General features: G+C 60.2%; 1 protein-coding gene across 2 annotated transcripts in view; it reads left to right on the plus strand.

The window, feature by feature from the left end:
• STRN4 (striatin 4) overlaps window positions 1–19,635 on the plus strand; it is a 25,442-nt gene extending 5,807 nt beyond the window's left edge. Inside the window, exons 2-18 of one of the 2 annotated variants that reach the window (XM_036832139.1) lie at window positions 1,303–1,406; window positions 1,903–1,976; window positions 2,954–3,032; window positions 4,934–5,131; window positions 7,175–7,316; window positions 10,614–10,773; window positions 11,355–11,468; window positions 11,810–11,925; window positions 13,747–13,922; window positions 14,027–14,074; window positions 14,437–14,558; window positions 15,764–15,934; window positions 16,099–16,239; window positions 16,693–16,791; window positions 16,975–17,061; window positions 18,362–18,597; window positions 18,868–19,635. In XM_036832139.1, the coding sequence (XP_036688034.1) occupies window positions 1,303–1,406; window positions 1,903–1,976; window positions 2,954–3,032; window positions 4,934–5,131; window positions 7,175–7,316; window positions 10,614–10,773; window positions 11,355–11,468; window positions 11,810–11,925; window positions 13,747–13,922; window positions 14,027–14,074; window positions 14,437–14,558; window positions 15,764–15,934; window positions 16,099–16,239; window positions 16,693–16,791; window positions 16,975–17,061; window positions 18,362–18,531 (2,001 nt within the window). In that variant the 3' untranslated portion in view covers window positions 18,532–18,597; window positions 18,868–19,635. The remainder of the gene's footprint in view (window positions 1–1,302; window positions 1,407–1,902; window positions 1,977–2,953; window positions 3,033–4,933; window positions 5,132–7,174; window positions 7,317–10,613; window positions 10,774–11,354; window positions 11,469–11,809; window positions 11,926–13,746; window positions 13,923–14,026; window positions 14,075–14,436; window positions 14,559–15,763; window positions 15,935–16,098; window positions 16,240–16,692; window positions 16,792–16,974; window positions 17,062–18,361; window positions 18,598–18,867) is intronic. The other variant, XM_036832140.1, reaches the window with a different exon arrangement.
• The last annotated feature ends 515 nt before the right edge of the window (window positions 19,636–20,150 follow it).

Below are 20,150 nucleotides of genomic sequence, written 5' to 3' on the forward strand. Positions count from 1 at the left end.
CACAGGGCTGTGCTGTGCTGCAAGTGCTGGGGGCAGATAGGTCAGGGCCCTTTGAGCCCCAAGGCAAGGAAGAGGCGTGTTCATGGGCGTCTGAGAGGCCGCCAACAACGGACAGTCCTTGAGCGCGAGGCTTTGGGAATGTTCACCTCCTGGAAAAGGTGTCTGGGGTGACTGGGGGCTTCTGGGGGAGTTGTTGAAGTTCCTCAGTAAGCATTTGATGTGTGAGGATTGGCTCCAGGAAGGCGCAGCTGCCTGTGGGGCAAGAGGCCTATAAGCCACAGACAGCTCTGCTCGATGGGCCTCAGGTCTCAGAGGGATCCTAGCTCTCTTAAAGAACTGGGCCCATTTCAAGATTCTAGAAGAACGGACAGGGAGAATAAAAATAATAAGAGGTAGGAGCTGGCATTTGTTAGCCTTTCTTCTGTGCCAGGCTTTGGACTGAGAAGAACTTAACATGTGAGGGGAAACGGAGGCTCAGAGAGGGCCAATGACCTGCCTAAGATCATGCAGCGAGTAAGTGGCCGAGCCAAGCCTGGAGCAGAGGAGCCTTGGGGAGAAGCCAGGGAGGAGCCCTGCGCTCAGGGCTTTGGCACTGGGCTTCCGGAGCCTGGTCAAGGGCCAAGATCCTGCCTCAAAGGCCGTTGGCCCAGTGTCTCCAAAAGACTTGTTGACAGACCAGAGCAGACTGGGGCAGCCCATGCCAGCAGACAGTGTGAAGTGGTTGGCAGGGGCCCTGGGTCGTGGCTGTGGCACGTCTCCCTCACCCTGGGCAGACTCCAGTGGAAAGGTTGGTCCCCACCGTGGGGGTCGGGTGGGGAAGCTTTTGTGCTGCAGCGGGAGCTGAGCCGAGCCGCCCACTCTTATCCCTAAACGCCAGAAGTAGCTTCCCACGCCTCCCAGAGACAGATGCTCTGGTGGGAGTAGTGGCACGCCACCTCCACCAGCAGCCTTAGGGACAGCACCTGCCTGGGGAGGGGAGGAGGCGCCCAGGGCTGTTAATACCTCCCTGGCCCACCTCCTCCCCAGAGGTGGGGACCAAGTTAGGCCCAGGCTGTCCCTATTTAATTTCAGGGGTTAAGGGCTTCTCTTCAGTTGTTTCATTGTGGGTGACATGGAGACAGATCCAGCTACCCTTTCACCACTCTGTGGAACCCTGGCTCAGGGTCTTCACGCCTGAAGAAGTGGCTGCTGGCTGTCGCTGTGGGGGCAGGGCTGGAGCTGATTGTCCCTGAGTGAGTGAGGGACACATGTCAGTGAGCCTGAGCCCTGCTGTCTTCCTGTCTCCTTCTCTCCCCCCCGCAGGCTCAGGTGGCCTTCCTCCAGGGAGAAAGGAAGGGGCAAGAGAATCTCAAGACAGACCTGGTGCGGCGGATCAAGATGTTAGAATATGCACTGAAGCAGGAAAGGTGAGCCCTGCTGTCCCCCGTCCTGCCTTCAGGGATCAAGCCTTTGGGATCAAGCGTTCTCTTCCCCGTCACCCAGTCCTGCATGGTTCCAGGAGAGGGGGACAGAACAGGAAATAGTGGGTGGGACTCGGGGTAAACAGCTGATAACAGTATTCGTAATGGTGGTGGCACACTGCGTGCCAAACGCCATGTATTCATTGTCTCATTTATCCCTTCCAGTGGCCTAATGGGTACAGGTGAGGCTTCCGGAGGGTGAGGACTTCTTCAAGGACTCTGGAGCTGGGATAGCAACCCAGTTTGCCTGACTCCAAAGAGTGGGCTCTTCACAGTGCCATCCGTGATGCCCCCTCCACCTGGGCTGCTTCCTAATCGGGCAGCTCAGCTTCAGAGGGAGGAGAGCTGATTAGAGAGAACCTGGGATTTGGGATTCCTGAGGTGGGGGCTGGCCCCGTCTACTCTTCCGTGTCTCTCACTGGTTAATCGCTTGATCTTTTAGGGCCAAATATCATAAATTGAAATTCGGGACAGACCTGAACCAAGGGGAGAAGAAACCAGAACTGTCGGAACAAGGTACCCACCCCCGATCCTCCCCTCTTGCCCCCTCCCAACAAAGCCGAATGTGACAGAGGAAAGCTGAGATGGGCCACGTCTCTCTCACCGTGCTCCACAGAAAGCAGGCTTGGCCGGGGTGGGGAGCGGTTGGGTCTCACTCTCAGCGTCCCTCCCCCGTAGGCTGCTCTGCCAGGGCCTGTGCTGGGCGCTCGGGGGAGTGGGGGCAGGGGGTGAAGAAGGCTGGGAGTGCTGCCTGCTGTCCCTGTGTGAGATAGACAGACACACAAGGCCCGGCAGTCTGCGCTCCTGGAAGGAGGCATCAGTTCATCATCAGGGAAGTAGGGAAGGCACTCCAGGTAGAGGGAAGAGTGTACTGGGGCACGGAGACGTGAAGGAGCGTGGTGTGTTCACGGGGTCAGGGCCTTCGAGGCCAGGCTGGTGGTGATCGTTCTTCATGTCAGACTCCTCCGGCCAGAGTGTGAGTTCCACCAGGGCAGGAGGTTTTGTCCACTGATGTAGTCCAGGCACCTAGCCAGGCACATAGTGGGTGCCCGATAAATATTCGATGAATAAAACAGATTGTCTCATTTAATCCTCACAACAATCCCAAGAGGTAGGTGCTGAGATTATTTACTTTGTTTCTCAGAAGAGGAAACTGAGGCTCAGGTAAACTAACCTGCTCAAGGCCACACAGCCGGGAAGCGGCAGAGCCAGGCTGGGACGCGGTCGAGTCTGCCCGTTCGCTCAGAACTGAGCCCATTTCTCGTGTGGGAAAATAACATAAGTAGAGCCTGAGGGTAGTCTGGGAATGGTTGGGGAAGTGACCCAGAGACTAGAGAGGAGGAGCACGGGGGCAGAGGGAGGCTTCAGACGCTCGCAGGAAGGGGCTCCCCAGTGACCGGTTTGGGTGTGAGGGTGAGGACGGTGGAGGAGGTGATGGGTGCGTGGTGGTGCCCTGACCAAGACAGCCCGCCTCCCTTCTCTCCACCCTCCAGTCTCCAATGGCCCGCTGGAGTCGGTCACCCTGGAGAACAGCCCGCTGGTGTGGAAAGAGGGGCGGCAGCTTCTCCGACAGTGAGTGTGTGGAGGGCAGGGTGGGGGCTGGGGGGCGAGGAGGCATGTTTGGCTTGAGAGATGAGCCCGAAGACTCCACAGTCCTTCCTATCCCCACTGGGGACCCTGAGCTATCAGGATCCCTGCTGGCCACAGCTGAGCCGGCCCATCACCCTGTCGGGGAGAGCAAGGGGAGACTCCCTGCAGGAGGCAGGTGTGGGGGGATCCCTACTCTTGGAAAGCGACCCCAAGTGCCTCTGTGCCTTTTTTCCCCAGGGGTAATGTTAAATTGTTTTTTTATTAAAGAGATGTGTGTGTTTTAGAAAACTTGGGAAACATAGGGAAACAGAAAGAAAAGAATAAAAATCACTCATAATTCCACCACCCAAGGAATTTCATGCCCCTGTAAACATTTTGGCACATATGCTTTCTCTTCCGTGGATATGTATTTGTGCGTGTGTGTGTCTGTGTCTGTGTGTGTGTGTTTTATAAAAGTCGGGGCTCCCCCTTCGCAGTGTTTCATAATGCATTGCTTTTGCTAAGTGTGTGAACATTTTCCCACATAAATTAGTTATGTTGCATCATTTCAAGACCTGTATAGTAATATGTCACGTGGATAATCATAACTTCCTATGGCCAGTCTCTTCTTGTGTATTTCGTTGAAGGTGTTTTTTCAGTAGACAGTGTGACAAACAGCAGGAAGTTATTTGTCCATATCCTTGATTTCCTTAAGCTGAATATCTGGGAGTGCAATTGCTAGCTTAAAGGGTGTGCAAACAGTGACAACAGAAAGATCATCACAGGCAACGCTTGCCAGGTACCTGTTATGAGCCTGACACCGTGCTAAACGCTTTGCACACAAGGATTCCTCACATAAACCCCCGTGTGGTGTAACTGCTAGCATTCCCCTCGTTTTCACAGATGAAAAAACCAAGGGGCAGAGAGGGTATCTGTTTATGGAAGGTCACAGCTAATCAGCGGAGGGTCTGAGGTGTGATCTCGGGCAGCCTGTCCCCAGAGCCCAACTCCTTCCACACCACACTTTCCTGCCCCTCCACTGGTGGGGAGGGGAAGCGTTGGACACACACAGGCACCCGAGGTGAGATAGCAGGCCAGACAGCAGGCCAAGGCAGGCGCTGTCTGATGTTCCCAAAGGGGCAGGGGCAGGCTCAACAGAAGAGGCTCTGGAGGCGCCTCCTGAGGACCAGCATGGGACTCTCTGTCTCCAGTCTTTTGAAACCACAGATACTGATAGTTGATTTTTTTTCCCGTTTTTCAGCTTTTAGACCAGTCCCAGCTGGCTTCAGTTTTTGTAATTGCAGAAGTAATAAATGCTCATTCGTAGAAGTGAGTAGAGTAAATGCCAGAAGTTCCTATTAATATCCCCAATCTCGCTCTCCAGAGGTCACTGCTCTTAAGTTTAGTGTGTTTCTCTCTAGGCCTAGCGAGGGGCGTGATACAAATGTGTGTTTGTGTGTGGTCTATACTTATATGCACGTTCTTTTTTTCCCACAAACACTTGAATTGTAAGGAACACCTAACTTAGAGTTTTTGTTCCACTGTTCATCATGGCCCTCTTCCCTTGGCACTCTGCTCCGTTTATCTTGTGCGTAGTGTCCCAGCAGTCATTTGCTTCCACAGTCCTCAGCAGCGAACGTGTAGTTTGGCCCCTGCGTTTTGGCTCACCCGTGTGTGCAGTGTCTCCGTGAGCATCTGTAACAGCACTGTGCCCGTGTAGAAAGGCTTCCACTGGAAATAGTCTCCAAGGGGAAACGGCGGGGTCAGGGGTATGCTTCTTTGAAATTTTGACGTATAGTCTGCAGTTGCTCCTCCAAAAAGCCTGGCCCAGTTTGCATCGGCCCCCCGCAGCGTATGAAGAAGCCACAGGGTCCCTGACCCGCTCTGGTTCTGCCTCCCCGCAGGTACCTGGAAGAGGTGGGCTACACCGACACCATCCTGGACATGCGGTCCAAGCGCGTGCGCTCTTTACTGGGCCGCTCGTTGGAGCTCAACGGGGCCGTGGAGCCCAGCGAAGGCAGCCCCAGGGCCACGCCGGGCCCCGGGGGACTCAGCGGCGGCGAGTCGCTGCTGGTGAAACAGATCGAGGAGCAGATCAAGAGGTGAGCCCTGGGGTCTGGCGGCGCATCCCTGTGTGCCTTCTCCGTCCTGAGGAAGTCAGCCGTGCTCTGGGGACCGCTTCCTTCCTGGAGTGTATCGTGGCTCCTCTGTCCCTTCCTTGTGGGGTGTCCAGGTTCTGTCTTGGGTTCCCCTGGGTTCCCCTTGGTTCCCCTCCCCGGCGTTGCCTTGGTGCTGGTGTGCACCACAGCTCCTGCTGGCCCGGCCCCCCCTGCGGCTCAGGCCTGTGTGCTCCCCAGGAAACACCGAGCCCCTGCTGAAAGCAGACCCCGGGCCACATACCAGGACCAGGGGGTGAGGGGGGCACAGCATGTGGTCTCCGCCCCCAGGGAGCTCTCATTTGTTCATTCTCTCATCAGTAATTGTAATTTGTCAAAATAAATAACTTAATGGGTGGTGACGTGAGGTGCTATATAAAACGCAGCGAGAAAGAATGATGGGAGAAGTAGTACTGCTTCGGATGGGGTGACATTTGGGCAGAGAACTGCATGGAGTGGAGGCTAAGCCACCCAAGCAGCTGGAAGGAGAATGTTCTAGGCGGAGGGAACAGCAAGTGTAGAGGTTCCGGGACGGGAAGGGCCTGGAACGTTCGGGAGCGGGCAGAGAGGCTGGTGTGGCGGCAGTGGCGTGAGCACATGGGGGCTGTGGTCTGCGGTGCGCTGAAATCTCAGGAGTCAGATCACACGGGCCCTCACGGGCCACGAGAAGGAGCTTGGAGTCTGGGGTTGTGGGAAGCCAGTGGTTTCGAGCAGGGGTGTGACATCATCTGATATACTTGGTCTGCTTGGAGAAGGAGAGGCTGACGGAGGGTCGGGGTGGGAGCCGGGAGGCCAGGTAGGAGACTGCTGCAGACGTCCAGGTAAGAAATGATGGACATTAGCAGTGGAGGGGTGAGAAGGGGGCCGCTTCTCGGTGGGTTTTTAGGGTGAGCCGACACTATTTAAAGGACTGCCTGTGGGGGGAGAGGAAAAGAAACTAGGGGTGACTGAAGGGTGTGGTTTGAGCAGCTGGGAGCAGCGCTGACCCAGATGCAGGAGACGAAGGGTTGGGGGGCTTCAAGGGGCCCGTTGAGGATGAGTGGAGTTTGCGGTGCCTGTCTGGCCCCCAGCGCGAGGGGTGGGGGCGCTTGACTCCTAAATGCACCTCCAGTTCACCAGCACACGGGCGGGTTGGGAAGCCACGGGACGCGGCAGTCGCTGAGGCAGAGGGTGTCGATGGTGCCGAGAGGAGGTCCGAGGACCGAGCCCTGGGGCGGTCCAGCAGAGGAGGCCAGGCCGAGGCAGCTGGCAAGCGGGAGGAGAGCCTGGGCGCAGCGTCCCGGCGGAGTGGCAGCCGTCCACCCGGGCAGTTGACAAGAACTCTCTGGGGCATCAGCCCAGTGGCAGAAAAGGAGGATGTTGGCATTTATCTGAACGTCAAGTTCTACCCTCCTTTCTGCCCTGGAGTCAGGCTTGGAAAATAACCTCCGTCGCTAAAACTTGTCATCCCGATGGAGCCGTTAAACAGCGGGCCCGGGGTGGACAGGGGAGCGCCGTCTGTCAGTGGGGAGAGTGCGGGCGTGAGGGGCCCGAGTGGTCGTGGAGTGACCGTGGAGTGACCGGGTCCTCTTTCTTGCTGGGCTTGTCCGCGCCGCTCGCCTGCTCTGTGCTCGTGGTTTGAGCGGGCCGTGGGAACGGGGGCTGCTGAGTCAGTGGCGCTTTGCTGTCCAGCTCTCCTTCTGGCTCAGCATGTGCCAGGGCCGTGCCGTCAGGGTTGGGGGCTAGTCTGGAACTCAGGGAGGGTCAGAGCTCAATGAGGGGTCGGGCCTGGTCTGTGGCCCCAGTGAGGGTTCCAGCTGGGGTGTGTCAGGCAGAGGCTGGGCTTGAAGCCCTGCGTGTGGTCAGAGTCAAGGTTCCTCTGGGGTCAGGGTGGGCTCGGTGCTCCTGGGAGCCGGGTCCAGGCTCTGGCCCCCGAGCCTCGGCGCTCTCCCATCTGAGCTTTGTCGCCTGGCAGGACTAATGCCCCCTCTGCCCCCCTGTCGTGGGCAGGAATGCGGCCGGCAAAGACGGCAAAGAGCGCTTGGGTGGCTCGGTGCTGGAGCAGATTCCCTTCCTGCAGAACTGCGAGGACGAGGACAGCGACGAGGACGATGAGCTGGACAGCGTGCAGCCCAAGAAGCAGCGCGTGAAGGTGAGCGCGTGAGCTCAGGGGGCGCCCTCCCCCTTGCTGCGAGCGGACCCCTGCTGTGTGCAGAGCGGAGTGCCTCTGTGAGTGCTCTGGGGCTGCCTCTAAGGACTGGTCCGTGTCCTGACCGTGTCCCTTCCCTGGGTCCCCATCTCCTGTCCTGCCGTGCCATTGCCTCAGGTACCTTGGGAGGCGCCTAGGTCTTTTCTATCAGGGCTGGCCCCTTCTCCACCTGCACCCCCGTCGTTCTCTCCATTCTCCCTCCTTGGGCTCAGATGTTCCCGAGAGGCCTTTCCTGAATCTCCAGGTTAGGCCAGCTCTGAGACGCCCTCTCACAGTGTGCTCTCCTTCCGGCTAGCCTGACCACAGTCGGACTTAGAAATGTTTTGGTGTGACTGCCTCTGTCTCCTGCAGTAGATTGTGAGCTCCACGAGGCGGGGACTGGGCGAGTCTTTTACTGTTCCCTCCCCAGCACCCTGAGGGAATGTGGCCGGGCCCAGGGCTCAGCCTGGAGCCAGGTCAGGGGACTCCAGGGGGGACTTCGTAGGATGTGAGTGTCCAGTCTGCTGTTGGTGGCAGGACCCAGGCCCAGGGACACTGCCCGCAAGGTAGAGCCCACATCTCCTCAGCTTGGCCTGGAGATACGGCTCCCACCGCATTTCCCCCCACTCCTTAACTGCCAGAGCCCCGTGCTCCCGCCATCCTGATGGCGCCGTCCTTACGCGAGGCCGGGTCTCATCTGTCCAGTAAACGACCATGTGGGCCTCCATGGGCCCAGCTCTGTGCTGGCAGTGAGGACATGGAGACACAGAGGTCCGGTCCGGTCCCGGCGTGGAGGAGCTTGGGGCCAGTGCAGGCTTCTAGGTAGTCAGAGGCAGAGCGACGTGCCACAGTGGATGCAGGGACACGTGCCCGGGAAGGGGAGCCTGTGGGAGACGGCCTCAGGGGCTTTCCTTGACCCGGCCTTCCCACCCGAACTCCAGCCCTCCCTCCTCAGACTCACCTCAGATACCCCCCTCCTCCAGGAAGCCTTGTCTGACTCGCCCTTGCTCCCCTTCCCCCCACAGGGTCAGGAGGCTCCTGTGGGGTCCTGACCAGGACCATTCTGGGTCCTCCCTGTCTGGTGTCAGGTCTGTCCTGGCCTCAGCTCTGTGTCCAGTGTCCCCGGCGTGGCTCGGCGCAGGGTCCCGCGCAGGTCAGGCGCTCAGTGAACGCACTGAGGGGAGTGGAATGCACAGAGCCGGCACACTGGCACTGGGGTTGCAGGAAAAGCAAGGTGTCACTGAGTCCGGGGTCTCTAAACTTCTTCCTGGTCCAGAACGCCTGGTCCCTCCTGCCCCTGTTGGGATTTTCACTCCTTTTGCAGGTCTCGCCTCAGCCTCCTCTGGGAAACCTTCCCACTCCTCTCCGCTCCTCCCATCAGAAATGATCGCGTACTCCCTTCGGCCTTTGCGTCAGTCACCGCATCTGTCCCACATGCCCTGTCAGGTGGCTCGTTATGTAGGGGTCCCGTGCTTCCCCAAGCCCTCTGTCTCCACACGCAGACCTTCAGTGACCAGACCCTGATTCAGAAGACCTGCCCGTGACTCCCAGAGTGGCCGTGGCCTGGCTCTGTGACTGTGGGCACGTGATTCTCTTTGTCTTGGCTTCAGCCTCAGGAGCTAATAGTCCCTGTCTCTGGGTTGTTGAGGAATTAATTAAAATGAGTTCATGTGTACAAGCCCTTGGCTGCACGGTGGCTGCCAGGCCAGGTGCTCGGCGGCAGCAGTATTAGCAGTGCTTGGCAGGGGCCTGGCACGAACAGTCCCAGGCAGTGATGGCAGGACGTAACCGCATAGGGCCCCTCTCGTGGACTGAGCCCTGCCATTATCTCTCTGGGCAGGCTGTCTGAACCTTGACCCTGGGTCTTCTCCCAGGAAGGAAGAGGAAGGCACTCACGTCCCATCCCCCTCCTCCCACACAGGCCAGAGGCTGGCCCTCCACGATGCCTGAGCCTGAGCATAGCTGCTCCAAATTCCTGCCCTCCAGACCCAGCTCAGGATGCTGAGCCTCTGGGAGGACGGGCATCAGCCGTGCCCTCGAGGAATTCACAGTCTGACTGAGGCTGGGCCCAGGCAGGGAACACTTAGGAGGGAGAAGCCTTCCTGGAAGAGGTGGTGTTTGGAACCAGTGGTCTCCGAAGCACTTAAAGCAGAACTCGGATTCAAAACTGTATTTGAAAATTCTGAAACTCCCTTAAGCCATTTAAGTGCAGCCTTTGAAGTGCCAAGTACACAGCTCCCGGATGGCACTTTATGTAAAACACAGTGATGCTTACGCCACAAGAGGGTAAAGAATCATACGCAAGATGTCACTTCATGAGGCTGCATCTCAAAGGTGTCCGTGTGGGGAAACACAGGTGTGATGCTGCTCGTAAATTCACAAGCCTGGGATTTGGTCCAAGCTTGTGAATTGAGGAAAACAGGATGATTTGGTTCTTGCTCCTGGTTAAGACCGACAGTGGGAAATAGCAAACTCAGTATTCACTCGCCCAGCATTCTGTTTCTCAAAATGGAGGAATTGGGGTGTTTTCTCTCATTCTAAAAGTAGCTCCTGCTTGTTATGTAAGAAAACAAAAATTCAGCCAGTGTAGAAAGTTATAAGGAAGACTTGGAGAACCTCAGGTAATCTCACACCCCAGAGCCGTCTTAGTGTATAAGGAACGGCTTGGACCTCTCAGTCTCAGTTTTCCTTATCTGTAATATGGGGATAATAATTACAATAATGGTAATTATTCATGGGGTTGTGAAATCATATATGTGAAGCTTACTCAGTGCACTGAATAACCCAGAGAGGCTGGCACAGTAAGTGTTCACTATTATTACTGTTGTACCCATGGATCTGTTCTCACTTTGATGGAGCGCCTCCTTCCACTCACACCCGTAGACACACATATATCTTCCCTCGCCCCCGAAACAGGCTGTCATGTTATCCGACATTTTTTCATGAGAAGAACTGTGCTGGGGGGCGGGGCATGGGGGAGCAGGAACAGCCTGAGTGAAAGCCAGGAGGAGGGCCCTGTGCGGGGATCACTGCTGGAGGCAGCAGGAGCGCAAGGGGTCTCCAGAGCCAGGCTGGGGGAGCAGCTCCTCCAGTGAGGAGCAGCCCTGAACGCTCCCAGCAGGGGGAGCACGGCATCAAAGTGTGGGGCTGGGGCGGACCCTGCGGGCCAAGGCCAGGAGCCTTGGTTTCTCTGTTCCTGGAGACTGGGTGGGCTTGGGCCCATGCAAGAGCCCCTGACCCCTGGTTGTCTCCACGCCCCAGCTGCCATCCAAGGCCCTGGTTCCTGAAATGGAGGACGAAGACGAGGAGGACGACTCAGAGGACGCCATCAACGAATTTGATTTCCTGGGCTCAGGAGAGGACGGAGAGGGCTCTCCAGACCCCCGGCGATGTGCCGGAGAGGGGACCCACCATGAACTGGGTGAGTTGGGGGTTTTCTGGCCCACCTTCCTCACTGCGGGCACACACAGCCGCCTGCAGCTGCTTCCTGCCCCAGGGTCTCCACCGGACGGATACACTTCCTGAGAGGAGGGTGGCCAAGGAGAGCAGGAGGCCTGCACCACGATGGCCAGGCCTTCACTCCTTCCCTGGAAAACCCCTGTGGGGACACAGGCAGGCCCAGCTCTTCCTGAGGCAGGGCCTCCAGCCCTCCGCTCGAGCAGCCAGTTGTTGGCGACCTCGGAGGGGGCGGGGTGGACAGGATGCGGAGCCGGAGTGGGGGAGGCAGACGGGGCAGAGCCGCCGCGTCCTGTCCTGTGACTCCAAGCTGCGAGGCCCTCGGGGTCATGGAGGATGGCTGGGGACTGAGGCCCCAGCAAGGGCGGCCCGTGGAGGGTCCCATCTCAGTCTGTCTCCTCTGCCTGTCCGCCATCCGCACCCGGAGCCCAGGGCTTCCCGGCCTCCCCGCAGCTGCAGGAGAGCTCTCGGAGGTGGGGAAGGCATCGCTTGCACGTGGCTGAGTGAACCAGTCAGTGACTCCTGCCCGGTGCCTTGTCCCTGCAGAAAGCCGGCGGGTCAAACTCCAGGGAATTCTGGCCGACCTTCGGGATGTGGATGGGCTGCCACCCAAAGTGACCGGCCCACCTCCCGGCACCCCCCAGCCCCGGCCCCACGAAGGTAAGAGGCCCCTCCACCCTGGCCCAGTCCTGAGGGGCCCGCGGCAGAGGGAGGCTGCAGAGCTAAGCCGAGGGCTTCTGTGTCCTCAGGGTCGAGGCCCAGCCTCTAGTCTGCAGCCTCCCTGTCCCAAAAGTTCGTCTGTCTGTCTCTGTCTCCCTCTCTTTTTGTCTGTCCTGCCCTGTCTGTCTGTCTCTCCCTGTCTCTTTCTTTCCAGCTGTGATTCTTGATCTTGTCCTTTCCCTGTCTCTCTTTCTCACTCCTTATCTCTCTCTCTGCCTCTCTCTGTCTTTCTCTCTTTCTCCCTGCCCCTCTCTGCGCCCTCCCTCCCCTCCCCCTACCAGGTTCCTTTGGCTTCTCCTCAGACGTTTTCATCATGGACACTATCGGGGGCGGGGAGGTGAGCCTGGGGGACTTGGCAGATCTCACCGTCACCAACGACAACGACCTCAGCTGTGATGTAAGTTCTCAGGGTGCCCACCCCCCACAGGCCCCCATCAGGCGTCGGCGCAGTGCCGGGACTGGCTGAGCTCTGACCGTGTGCCCGGCCTGTGCCCAGCCCCTCACACACGAGGACGATGTGAGATCATTCACCAGCTCACTGTTTCACAGAGGGTGCCGACACAGACAGGCGGTGGGTCTTGACTGCGGTCACCGAGGTGCCTGGCCTAAAAGGCTCTGGCGCCTGTGTTTTAATCATGCTGCCAGGCTCCTTCTCCCGGCGATGCTCCCTCCCACCCAGGGCTTCCATGCACCTCAAGTCCGGGACCCACCGCAGGCAGGAGGCAAGGGTGAAGGGGGTGCTGAGTCAAAATACAGCATCAGAGGAAGGGGGCTTTGGGCTGGTGGCAGTTCGGGTAAGAAAGTCTGTGCAGGAGGTGAGAATTGAGCTGACTTTGGAAGGGAAGGTGACTTTAAGCCACAAAACAAAAAATCAGGCCGATCTGGTATGTTGGGCTGGAATGAAGGGAGACCTTAGGGCCAGTGTCCTGAGATCCGTGGCCGGGCCTCTGGCTATCTGGGCATCTCTGAAACCGGCACGTGTGGGCATGTTCCTGTAGCAGGACATTTACCACAGCTTCTAGCAAGATTTCAAGTGATCCCAGCAAGGGTAGGACACTGCTGTGGGGTGTTGGGAAGCGAGACTGGAGCGGAGGGTTTGAGCAGGGAGCACGCTGCAGAGCTCTGCTCTCCCCAAGGTGAGACCCACCCCCACGGGGCAGCGTGCATGGGATGGGGTAGACCCTCCGGCCTAAACCTCTGTGGCAGAAGTGGTGACCTTGGGGGACAGAGCCCAGATGAAGGGGTTCATCAGGGGTACACCTCATCTTGGGGCAGAGCACTGAGGCTTGACTGACAGTCTGCTCGTCTCCTTTCCCGAGCGGCCCTCCCCAGGTACCCCACCTGGAGAGCGACACCATCGTCCGCCAGGACCTGTGGAGTGTCTCTGGGACTCTCCCTCAGAGGCCTATTGATTCGGCTTCCCAGTCTCTCCCCACTGTGTGCTTGTCCCCATCTCCACTCCGCAGTGTCTGGTCTGCCTCACCTCTCCCTGGGAGACTTCCCTCAGGACCTCTTCACCTCTCTCTCTACAGGCACTCTTGTCTTCCCCAGTCAAGCCCCTCAACGGGGCGGCCAGAAGAAGCTGTGTCATTTCCTTGCTCTAAACCCTTCTGGGGCTCCCCTGTCGCTTGGGATGAGCTGCACATTCCTGAGCATGGGCCACTATTGTGGCTCTGGCCAGCCCTCCTGGCCTCATCTCCTGCTGCTCTCTCCCTTGCTTTCTGCATCCCAGGCCTCCTCTCAGGCTCAGGATCCACCCTTGCTGCCTCTGCCTCAGGGACTTTGCACATGCAGTTTCCATCCTCTGTCCCCTCCCCTTATCTGGTTACATCCTGGTGGCTTGTCAGTTCCTCAGGGAAGCCTTGTTGACCCCCCACGGAGGAGGACAGGCCGCCCCACACCTCCTCTCAGTGCATTTGTAATTCGTGGCACTGCTCGCAGGTCATAATCCTCTGCGCTGTGGAGACGATCTGATTGTCTCCCCCAGGCTCCCTCTGCACGGTGAGATCCCCAGGGTTTGGGCTCACCTTTGCCTCCCCAGTCCCTGCACACTGCAGGCACTTGCTGAGTGAGGGAGGGGACACTGCGGGCAAGGAGGAAGTGGGAGAGGGCCGGGCTGGAGGCCAGTCTGTGAGGTGCCCCGTGTGGGGCTGGGAGTTGGTGTCTGCAGGACAGCTGGGGTGCACGAGCAGACACTGAGGCAGCTCCCCCACCCCAGCTGTCTGACAGCAAGGATGCCTTTAAGAAGACCTGGAACCCCAAATTCACCCTCCGCTCCCACTACGACGGCATTCGCTCCCTGGCTTTCCATCACAGCCAGTCGGCTTTGCTCACTGCTTCCGAGGACGGCACGCTCAAGCTCTGGAACCTGCAGAAGGCGGTCACGGCCAAGAAGTGAGAGCAGCAGCCCAGGGTGGGGGGGTGGGGAGGGCATCTGGGCGCAGGGGACGGGGTGATGAGGGGCCCGCAGCGACATCCAGCTCCTCTGTCTCCCCCAGGAATGCCGCGCTAGACGTGGAACCTATCCATGCCTTCCGGGCTCACAGGTAGGGAAGTGCCCCCAAAGGCAGCCTGCCCCTTGGCCCACTCACTGCCACCCTGGGGGCTGAGGCAGGGTGGCAGGAGGGCTCTGAGTCCCTGTGACCCTCTCCACACACCCCACCTCGCTCCTGGCGCTCTGCAGACTTTCAGTGCCCCCGTAGCTGGTTCTCAGCACAGCCTTCGGAGGAGGAAACAGACGCGGGGAGTGGGACAGGCACCTTGCCTGGATGGCACCCCCAGAGGTCCAGACGCTGGATTCCATTTTGCCAGCCTTGAAAAATGCTAGTGGAGCACTTCAGGGTCCCGTGGGGGAGGGGGAGCCTGGAGTTTTTCGTCTCCCCGCTTCACCCAACTTGGTATCCTCCAGGGGCCCCGTGTTGGCAGTAGCCATGGGCAGCCACAGTGAATACTGTTACAGCGGTGGGGCAGATGCCCGCATCCATAGCTGGAAGATTCCAGACCTCAACATGGACCCCTACGACGGTTACGGTGAGGACAGCTCCCTCCCCTGCCTTCCTTTCCCCCACCCACCTGCCACCCGGGCCTCTTGGTTCCCGCAGCCCCCAGGCTTCACACTGGGTACTGGGGGTGGGCGTGCCAAGGGCTCCTGGTCTGGTGAAGCACGAGCCAAGGCGATTCAGCACGCGCCCGAGGGTGGGACAAGGCGAGGCAGCAGGGGGGCGGTGGGGGAGCGTGTCGCAGAGGAGCTGATTGGGGTTGAGCTTTGGGGCCGGGGACCAGCCCGGGCGAAGGTGTGGTGGGGCCTTGGCAGCTCTCCGCTCAGCTCTGCCCGCGTCTGCATGGTCAGGCGGAGGGAGCCGGCAGGGAGCAGGTAGAGCAGGTGAGACGGGGACTCTAGCTGGGCCAGGCTGTAGGGGGTTTGGCTGTATCCTTGGGCCACCTTTCAGATTAAGTGGAGAAGTGACCAGACTGTCACATCTGTTCAGTGTCCGTGTGCCTCCCCTCTGACGCCTCTTCTGATAACCCTTTTGATCACACACATGGCTCCGTACTACAGGCTGTCATGGCAGAGTTTAGAGGTCTGTGTCTCCTCTCAGAGAATGTATACTGTTTTCTGAAGAATAGTCTCACCCTTTCAAAGGTCAAGGGTCAGTCCCAGGCAGTATCTGCTCTAGACCAAGCAAGTTGTCACACGTCGGGTGTCAGCAGGACCCAGCCAGAGCACCTGTGTGGACTCGAGTGACCAGGGAGGCAATGGTGGGAACGACCAGAGGGCTTTGGAGAGACCGGGCAAGGCCGTGCTCTTGGGCAGAAAAGACCACAGGGACCGAGGGTGGGGCTGACCCACAGGGGCCAGGCTGCAAAGGGTCCCAGGGCCACAGAGCCACCCTTGTCCCTCGTCCCCTTAACTAAGTCCTAAAAGGTATGTCTCGAGCAGCGGCTTTGTGCCAGGCACTATCCCGGGCCTCTGGGGACGGCAGGGAACAAGGAAATCCCTACCTTCTGGAGCTCCCACTCTGGGGCGCCTTCAGAGCCCTAAAACCTTCACAGAACAGCTAGTGGTCAGAGCGGGAGCAGCTCTGAGGGCGTGAGGATTCGGGTACGAAGCCAGGCGAAAGGGCAGCTGGAGCTCAGTGCCTGCGTCTCGGCAGAACTGGTGCTCCGGGGCTGTCCCGGCTGGGACCGGGGCTGGCGGCCCTGACGCAGCCCTTCTCTCCCTCCGGCGGGTCCAGACCCGAGCGTGTTGAGCCACGTCCTGGAGGGCCACGGGGACGCGGTGTGGGGCCTGGCCTTCAGTCCCACCTCCCAGCGCCTAGCCTCCTGCTCTGCTGACGGCACCGTCCGCATCTGGGACCCCAGCGGCAGCAGCCCGACCTGCCTCTGTACCTTCCCCACAGCCAGCGGTGAGTGGGGGGGACATGGGGGCGTGCGGGACCCTGACAGGTGGCACCGGAGCCGTACAGAGCCGGAGGCCCCCAGAGGAGGGGCGCCTCCTGGGCCCCCCACACCCCCCGCGCCCAGGGAGGAGCGGGGCCGTTAGGCAGCCTTCTCTCCCCTCCGCCTTCAGATCACGGGACCCCCACCTCAGTGGCCTTCACCAGCACCGAGCCTGCCCACATCGTGGCCTCCTTCCGCTCTGGCGACACCGTCCTGTACGACCTGGAGGCTGGCAGTGCCCTCCTCACACTGGACTCCCGGGGGAACAGCGGTAAGGAAGGGCCCCAGGAATGCCTCCAGGGCCCCAGTTTCTCCTGTGGCTTTGGTGACCTGCTGCCCAGTCAGCGGAAGGTGGCTGCCCTGCCCCCTTGGGGGTTCTGAGAGGGACGGAGATCAGGTCCCGGTCACTGCCATCATGGACGGCACAGGGTGCTCGGGAGGGCTGACTGGAGAGACATGACGAGGGACTCGCGCGTAGGCCACTTGGCGGAGCAGAAGGACCGTCTTCGTGTTTGTCATCCCTCCCGCTCGCCCCGGGGCCACGCAGCGTCCACTGCGCGGAGGAAGCACTGGGCCCAGGAGGGAGCGGCCGGGGTGCCCAGCCCTGCTCGACGTCTCAGCAGAGGACGGGCATGGGGTGGCGGTTCTCCTCTTTTCTTTGTCCCGGTCTCCCTGATGCCCTCCCACCCGTGGCCTCTTCCCCTCTCCCTCCTGTTCCTGTCAGGCCCAACCCAGGTCAACCAGGTGGTGAGTCATCCAAGCCGGCCCCTCACCATCACCGCCCACGACGACAGAGGCATCCGCTTCCTGGACAACCGGACAGGTGAGGCCCAGCCTTCCTGGCCGCCCCTTCACGTGTGCTCACAGGGAGCAGGGGTCAACCGGGCTCAGATGGCAGACCTCCTGGTGTCCACGTTGAAGGCTCAGTGTCCCTTCTAGCCCCTTCACCTTCCCGGGCAAGGCGCAGAGGGGAAAGTAAACCTGCTGCCACCCTCTCTCCCTCCAGGGAGATCCGTGCACTCCATGGTTGCCCACCTGGATGCGGTCACCTGCCTAGCCGTGGACCCCAATGGCGTATTCCTGATGTCAGGAAGTAAGTCAGGAGCCTCCTGGCTCCTAAGGAGTGAGGGCGTGTGCCTTTCCCGGCAGGCTGGGGAGAGGAAGAGGAAGAGAGCCAGGCTCTGGTCCCGAGGGAGTACTCCGGGGGCTCCCTGAGGATGGGGAGCTGGTGGGAGTGCTGTCCGAGCAGGGGCCTGGAGCCCCTCTGTGGCTGGAATGGCAGTGGTCACGAGGGTGGGGACAGCAAAGCACTGTGCCCCGGAGCCCACTGTAGGCCCTCTCCCGCATCATCTCATTGGGTTTGAGTGAGGTTGGTACTGTTATTCCACTGCACGGATGTGGTGACTGGGGCTAGAGAAGTCACTTCACTTGGTCACAGCCCACTGGGTTGCAGGAATTGAAGTTCAGGTTTATCTGACTCTCAGTCCCCACGAGAAATTTTAGCATTTGGTGCACCTGCTGTGTGTGGATAAAGGCACTGAGCCCCAGTGAGTGTGGGGCTGCGCCTCAACGGGATGGGCTGGGACTTGGGCGGATGGAGAAGGGGCTGAAGCTCGCCAGGGGGGGAAGGGTGTGCGCTGGCGGTCATGGAGGCCTGACCAGACCGAGCCTGCCCCGGGGTGTGAGCGAGCAAGTGCACACACAGGCGTGAGCAGTGGCAGTGGAGGGCGGGGGTGGCCCGGGACGGTGCTACAGCTGTCTCCAGGGAGGACGCCGGTTGAGGGAACAGTCAGTGAGACCAGGCCCAGGCAGAATTTCAGTACAGGGCCCAGGTCCCCCCACCGCAGCCCGCCGGATCCCGGTAACGCCTAAGTCCGGCGGTCTCCCCGCAGTGGCTCATGGCCCCAAGGCCCCGCGCAGTCTCCCCCCCCCCACCCCCCGCCTGCCTGCTCAGGCTGTCAGTCTTCAGGACCTGCCCCTGGCTGTCCCCGCTGCCCTACCCCCTGGGCCACACAGTCCTCACACTGACTTGTGCTCACAGCACTTGTGACCACCCGGCCTCGTTTATCCTGTTCTCTTGTTTACTGTCTCTCGCACACTGGGACGCAGCACCACAGGGGCGGGGAGATTTGCCTGTTTTGTTCACCACGCCCCCAAGTGCAGGACACAGTAGGTGCTCAGTGAACACTCGGTGCCTAGATGGCTGGATGATAAGCTGGTCAGAAGGGCAGTCCTTCACACTGGGCATCTGGAGGCAACTGGGCAGAGGAGTGAGCCCCACCCAACTCCCAGGCCTTCAGACGAGGCCAGGTTCGGGGGGCGGGTCTGGGCAAGGAGGCGGGGGGACCCGGAGCTGCTGGGTGACGGCCCCTCCTGCTCCCACATCTGCACAGGCCACGACTGCTCCCTGCGTCTGTGGAGCCTGGACAATAAGACATGCGTTCAGGAGATCACGGCCCACCGCAAGAAGCACGAGGAGGCCATCCATGCTGTCGCCTGCCACCCCAGCAAGGCCCTCATCGCCAGCGCGGGCGCCGATGCCCTGGCCAAGGTCTTCGTATGATGCCCACCTGGCCCCGCCCAGGCCGCCACGCTGGCTGGGGAGCGGGGCTGGGCAGGTGGGACTGAGGTGAGGGGCCAGATGGGAGGTAGGCTAGGCTTGGGAGGGCAGAAGCCCCCTGCATCCTCACTCCCAGTGGGGCCCTCACAAACCCCCCTTCGCCTGGCATTTCTAGAGGGTGCCAAGACCTGAAATCCTAGTAGGCATGCCCTGTGAGAACTGCCAAGGTAGCCCCTGGGCATTCAGAGGAGGGGCTGGGGCCTAGAGGGGCTGGAGCTGCCTGGCCTCTTGCACCCTGGAGGTCATGGTCCATTCTCCCCTCCCTTCTGTCCCCCATAGGTGACTCCCAGCCTTGGTCTGGAGGCCCCAAGGCCTGGCTTCTTCCTGCCTGCCTTGGAGCCTGGTGGTGCTAACTGGCCCTTTCCCCAGGAGGCCCTCCCCTCGGCCCGTCCTTCCCCGGGCATCCCGCTGGGGCGTGGCCTCCTTCAGGAGTCGCCCTCCAGGATGGTCTCTGGGAATTTTCTCTTCACCCTGACACCCACTCCAGGTCTCTGAGCTGCCTTCTCAGGGGCCGTACAGCCAGGGCTGGGTGTCCTTAGGGATTAGCTTTTCCAAGACGCCAGAAGGTGCCAGGTTCTCTCTTTGAACCCCTGACCCCTCCTTTCCACCTCCCTGGACCCGGGTGGGAGCTGTGCCGGGAGGAGCCCCCGATGCCCTTGCTCTGGGTCTGCCGGGGCCCTGGAGCCAGCTGCAGGCTGGGCTGTCCTCCGGGGAGGTGCGGGCCTGGCCCACCCCGGGAGCGCGCCCAGTAAACCCCCTCCCCTCCAGTTCCCTCAGCACAGCTTTCCAGACACTACCCAACGCCGCCAGGGCCAGTAACTGCCTGGGGAGCTGGTGATGCCCTCGGGGGAGGTGCCCGCCCCTACCTCCCCCCAACACTCCTCCAAGGGCAGCCCCCCCAAACCCCCGTGGGGTCACCCATGGGGAGAGATGGCCTTCTCTTGCCCCTCTGTGGCGCATGGAGGGTGGAGTGGGGTCCCCCGGGTCCCCCATAACTCCCTGTATATCTGTATAAATAAATGGGATTTTAATGGAGCCCCACCCCCACCCCTGTTGTTATCACTGTGTGATAGTCTGTCCGTCTCCTCTCCTGACCCTCCACTCTCTTCCTCTATTTATTTCACTCTCGTTTTTGGGTTCCACCCCGTGCCCTCGGGCCCCCTTCCAGGTTCCTGTTTATAAGCCCCATCCCCTCTGCCCTGGACTTGCCTGTGAACCTTGTCTCAATAAACCCTTTGGAGTAAGATGGGCGGCGGTGCTGACTATTGAGGGGACCGGGGGACTCTCGGGGAGGAGTAACTGGCTCTGCCAGGGGTGGGTGGAGCTTGGCGAGGGGATGTGATGGGTTGGGGTTTCGTGGTAGGGCGGGGGTGCAGAGAGGGGCCCAGATCTTGGGTGGGGTGTGGGTGGAGGGACGGAAGTGGGGGCAAGGACCGAATCTCCCTGTGCCCCTCCTTTCTGTCCCTAAGCGCTCCCTCCCCAGGGGCTACAGCCGAGCCCTGACTAGCAGATGAAGCGATGTGCCGGTTCAGCTCCTCATCCCCCCCGCCCCCTGTGTGATG

Source organism: Balaenoptera musculus, chromosome 19 (assembly GCF_009873245.2).
Source record: "Balaenoptera musculus isolate JJ_BM4_2016_0621 chromosome 19, mBalMus1.pri.v3, whole genome shotgun sequence".
In the NCBI taxonomy this organism is placed as follows: domain Eukaryota; kingdom Metazoa; phylum Chordata; class Mammalia; order Artiodactyla; family Balaenopteridae; genus Balaenoptera; species Balaenoptera musculus.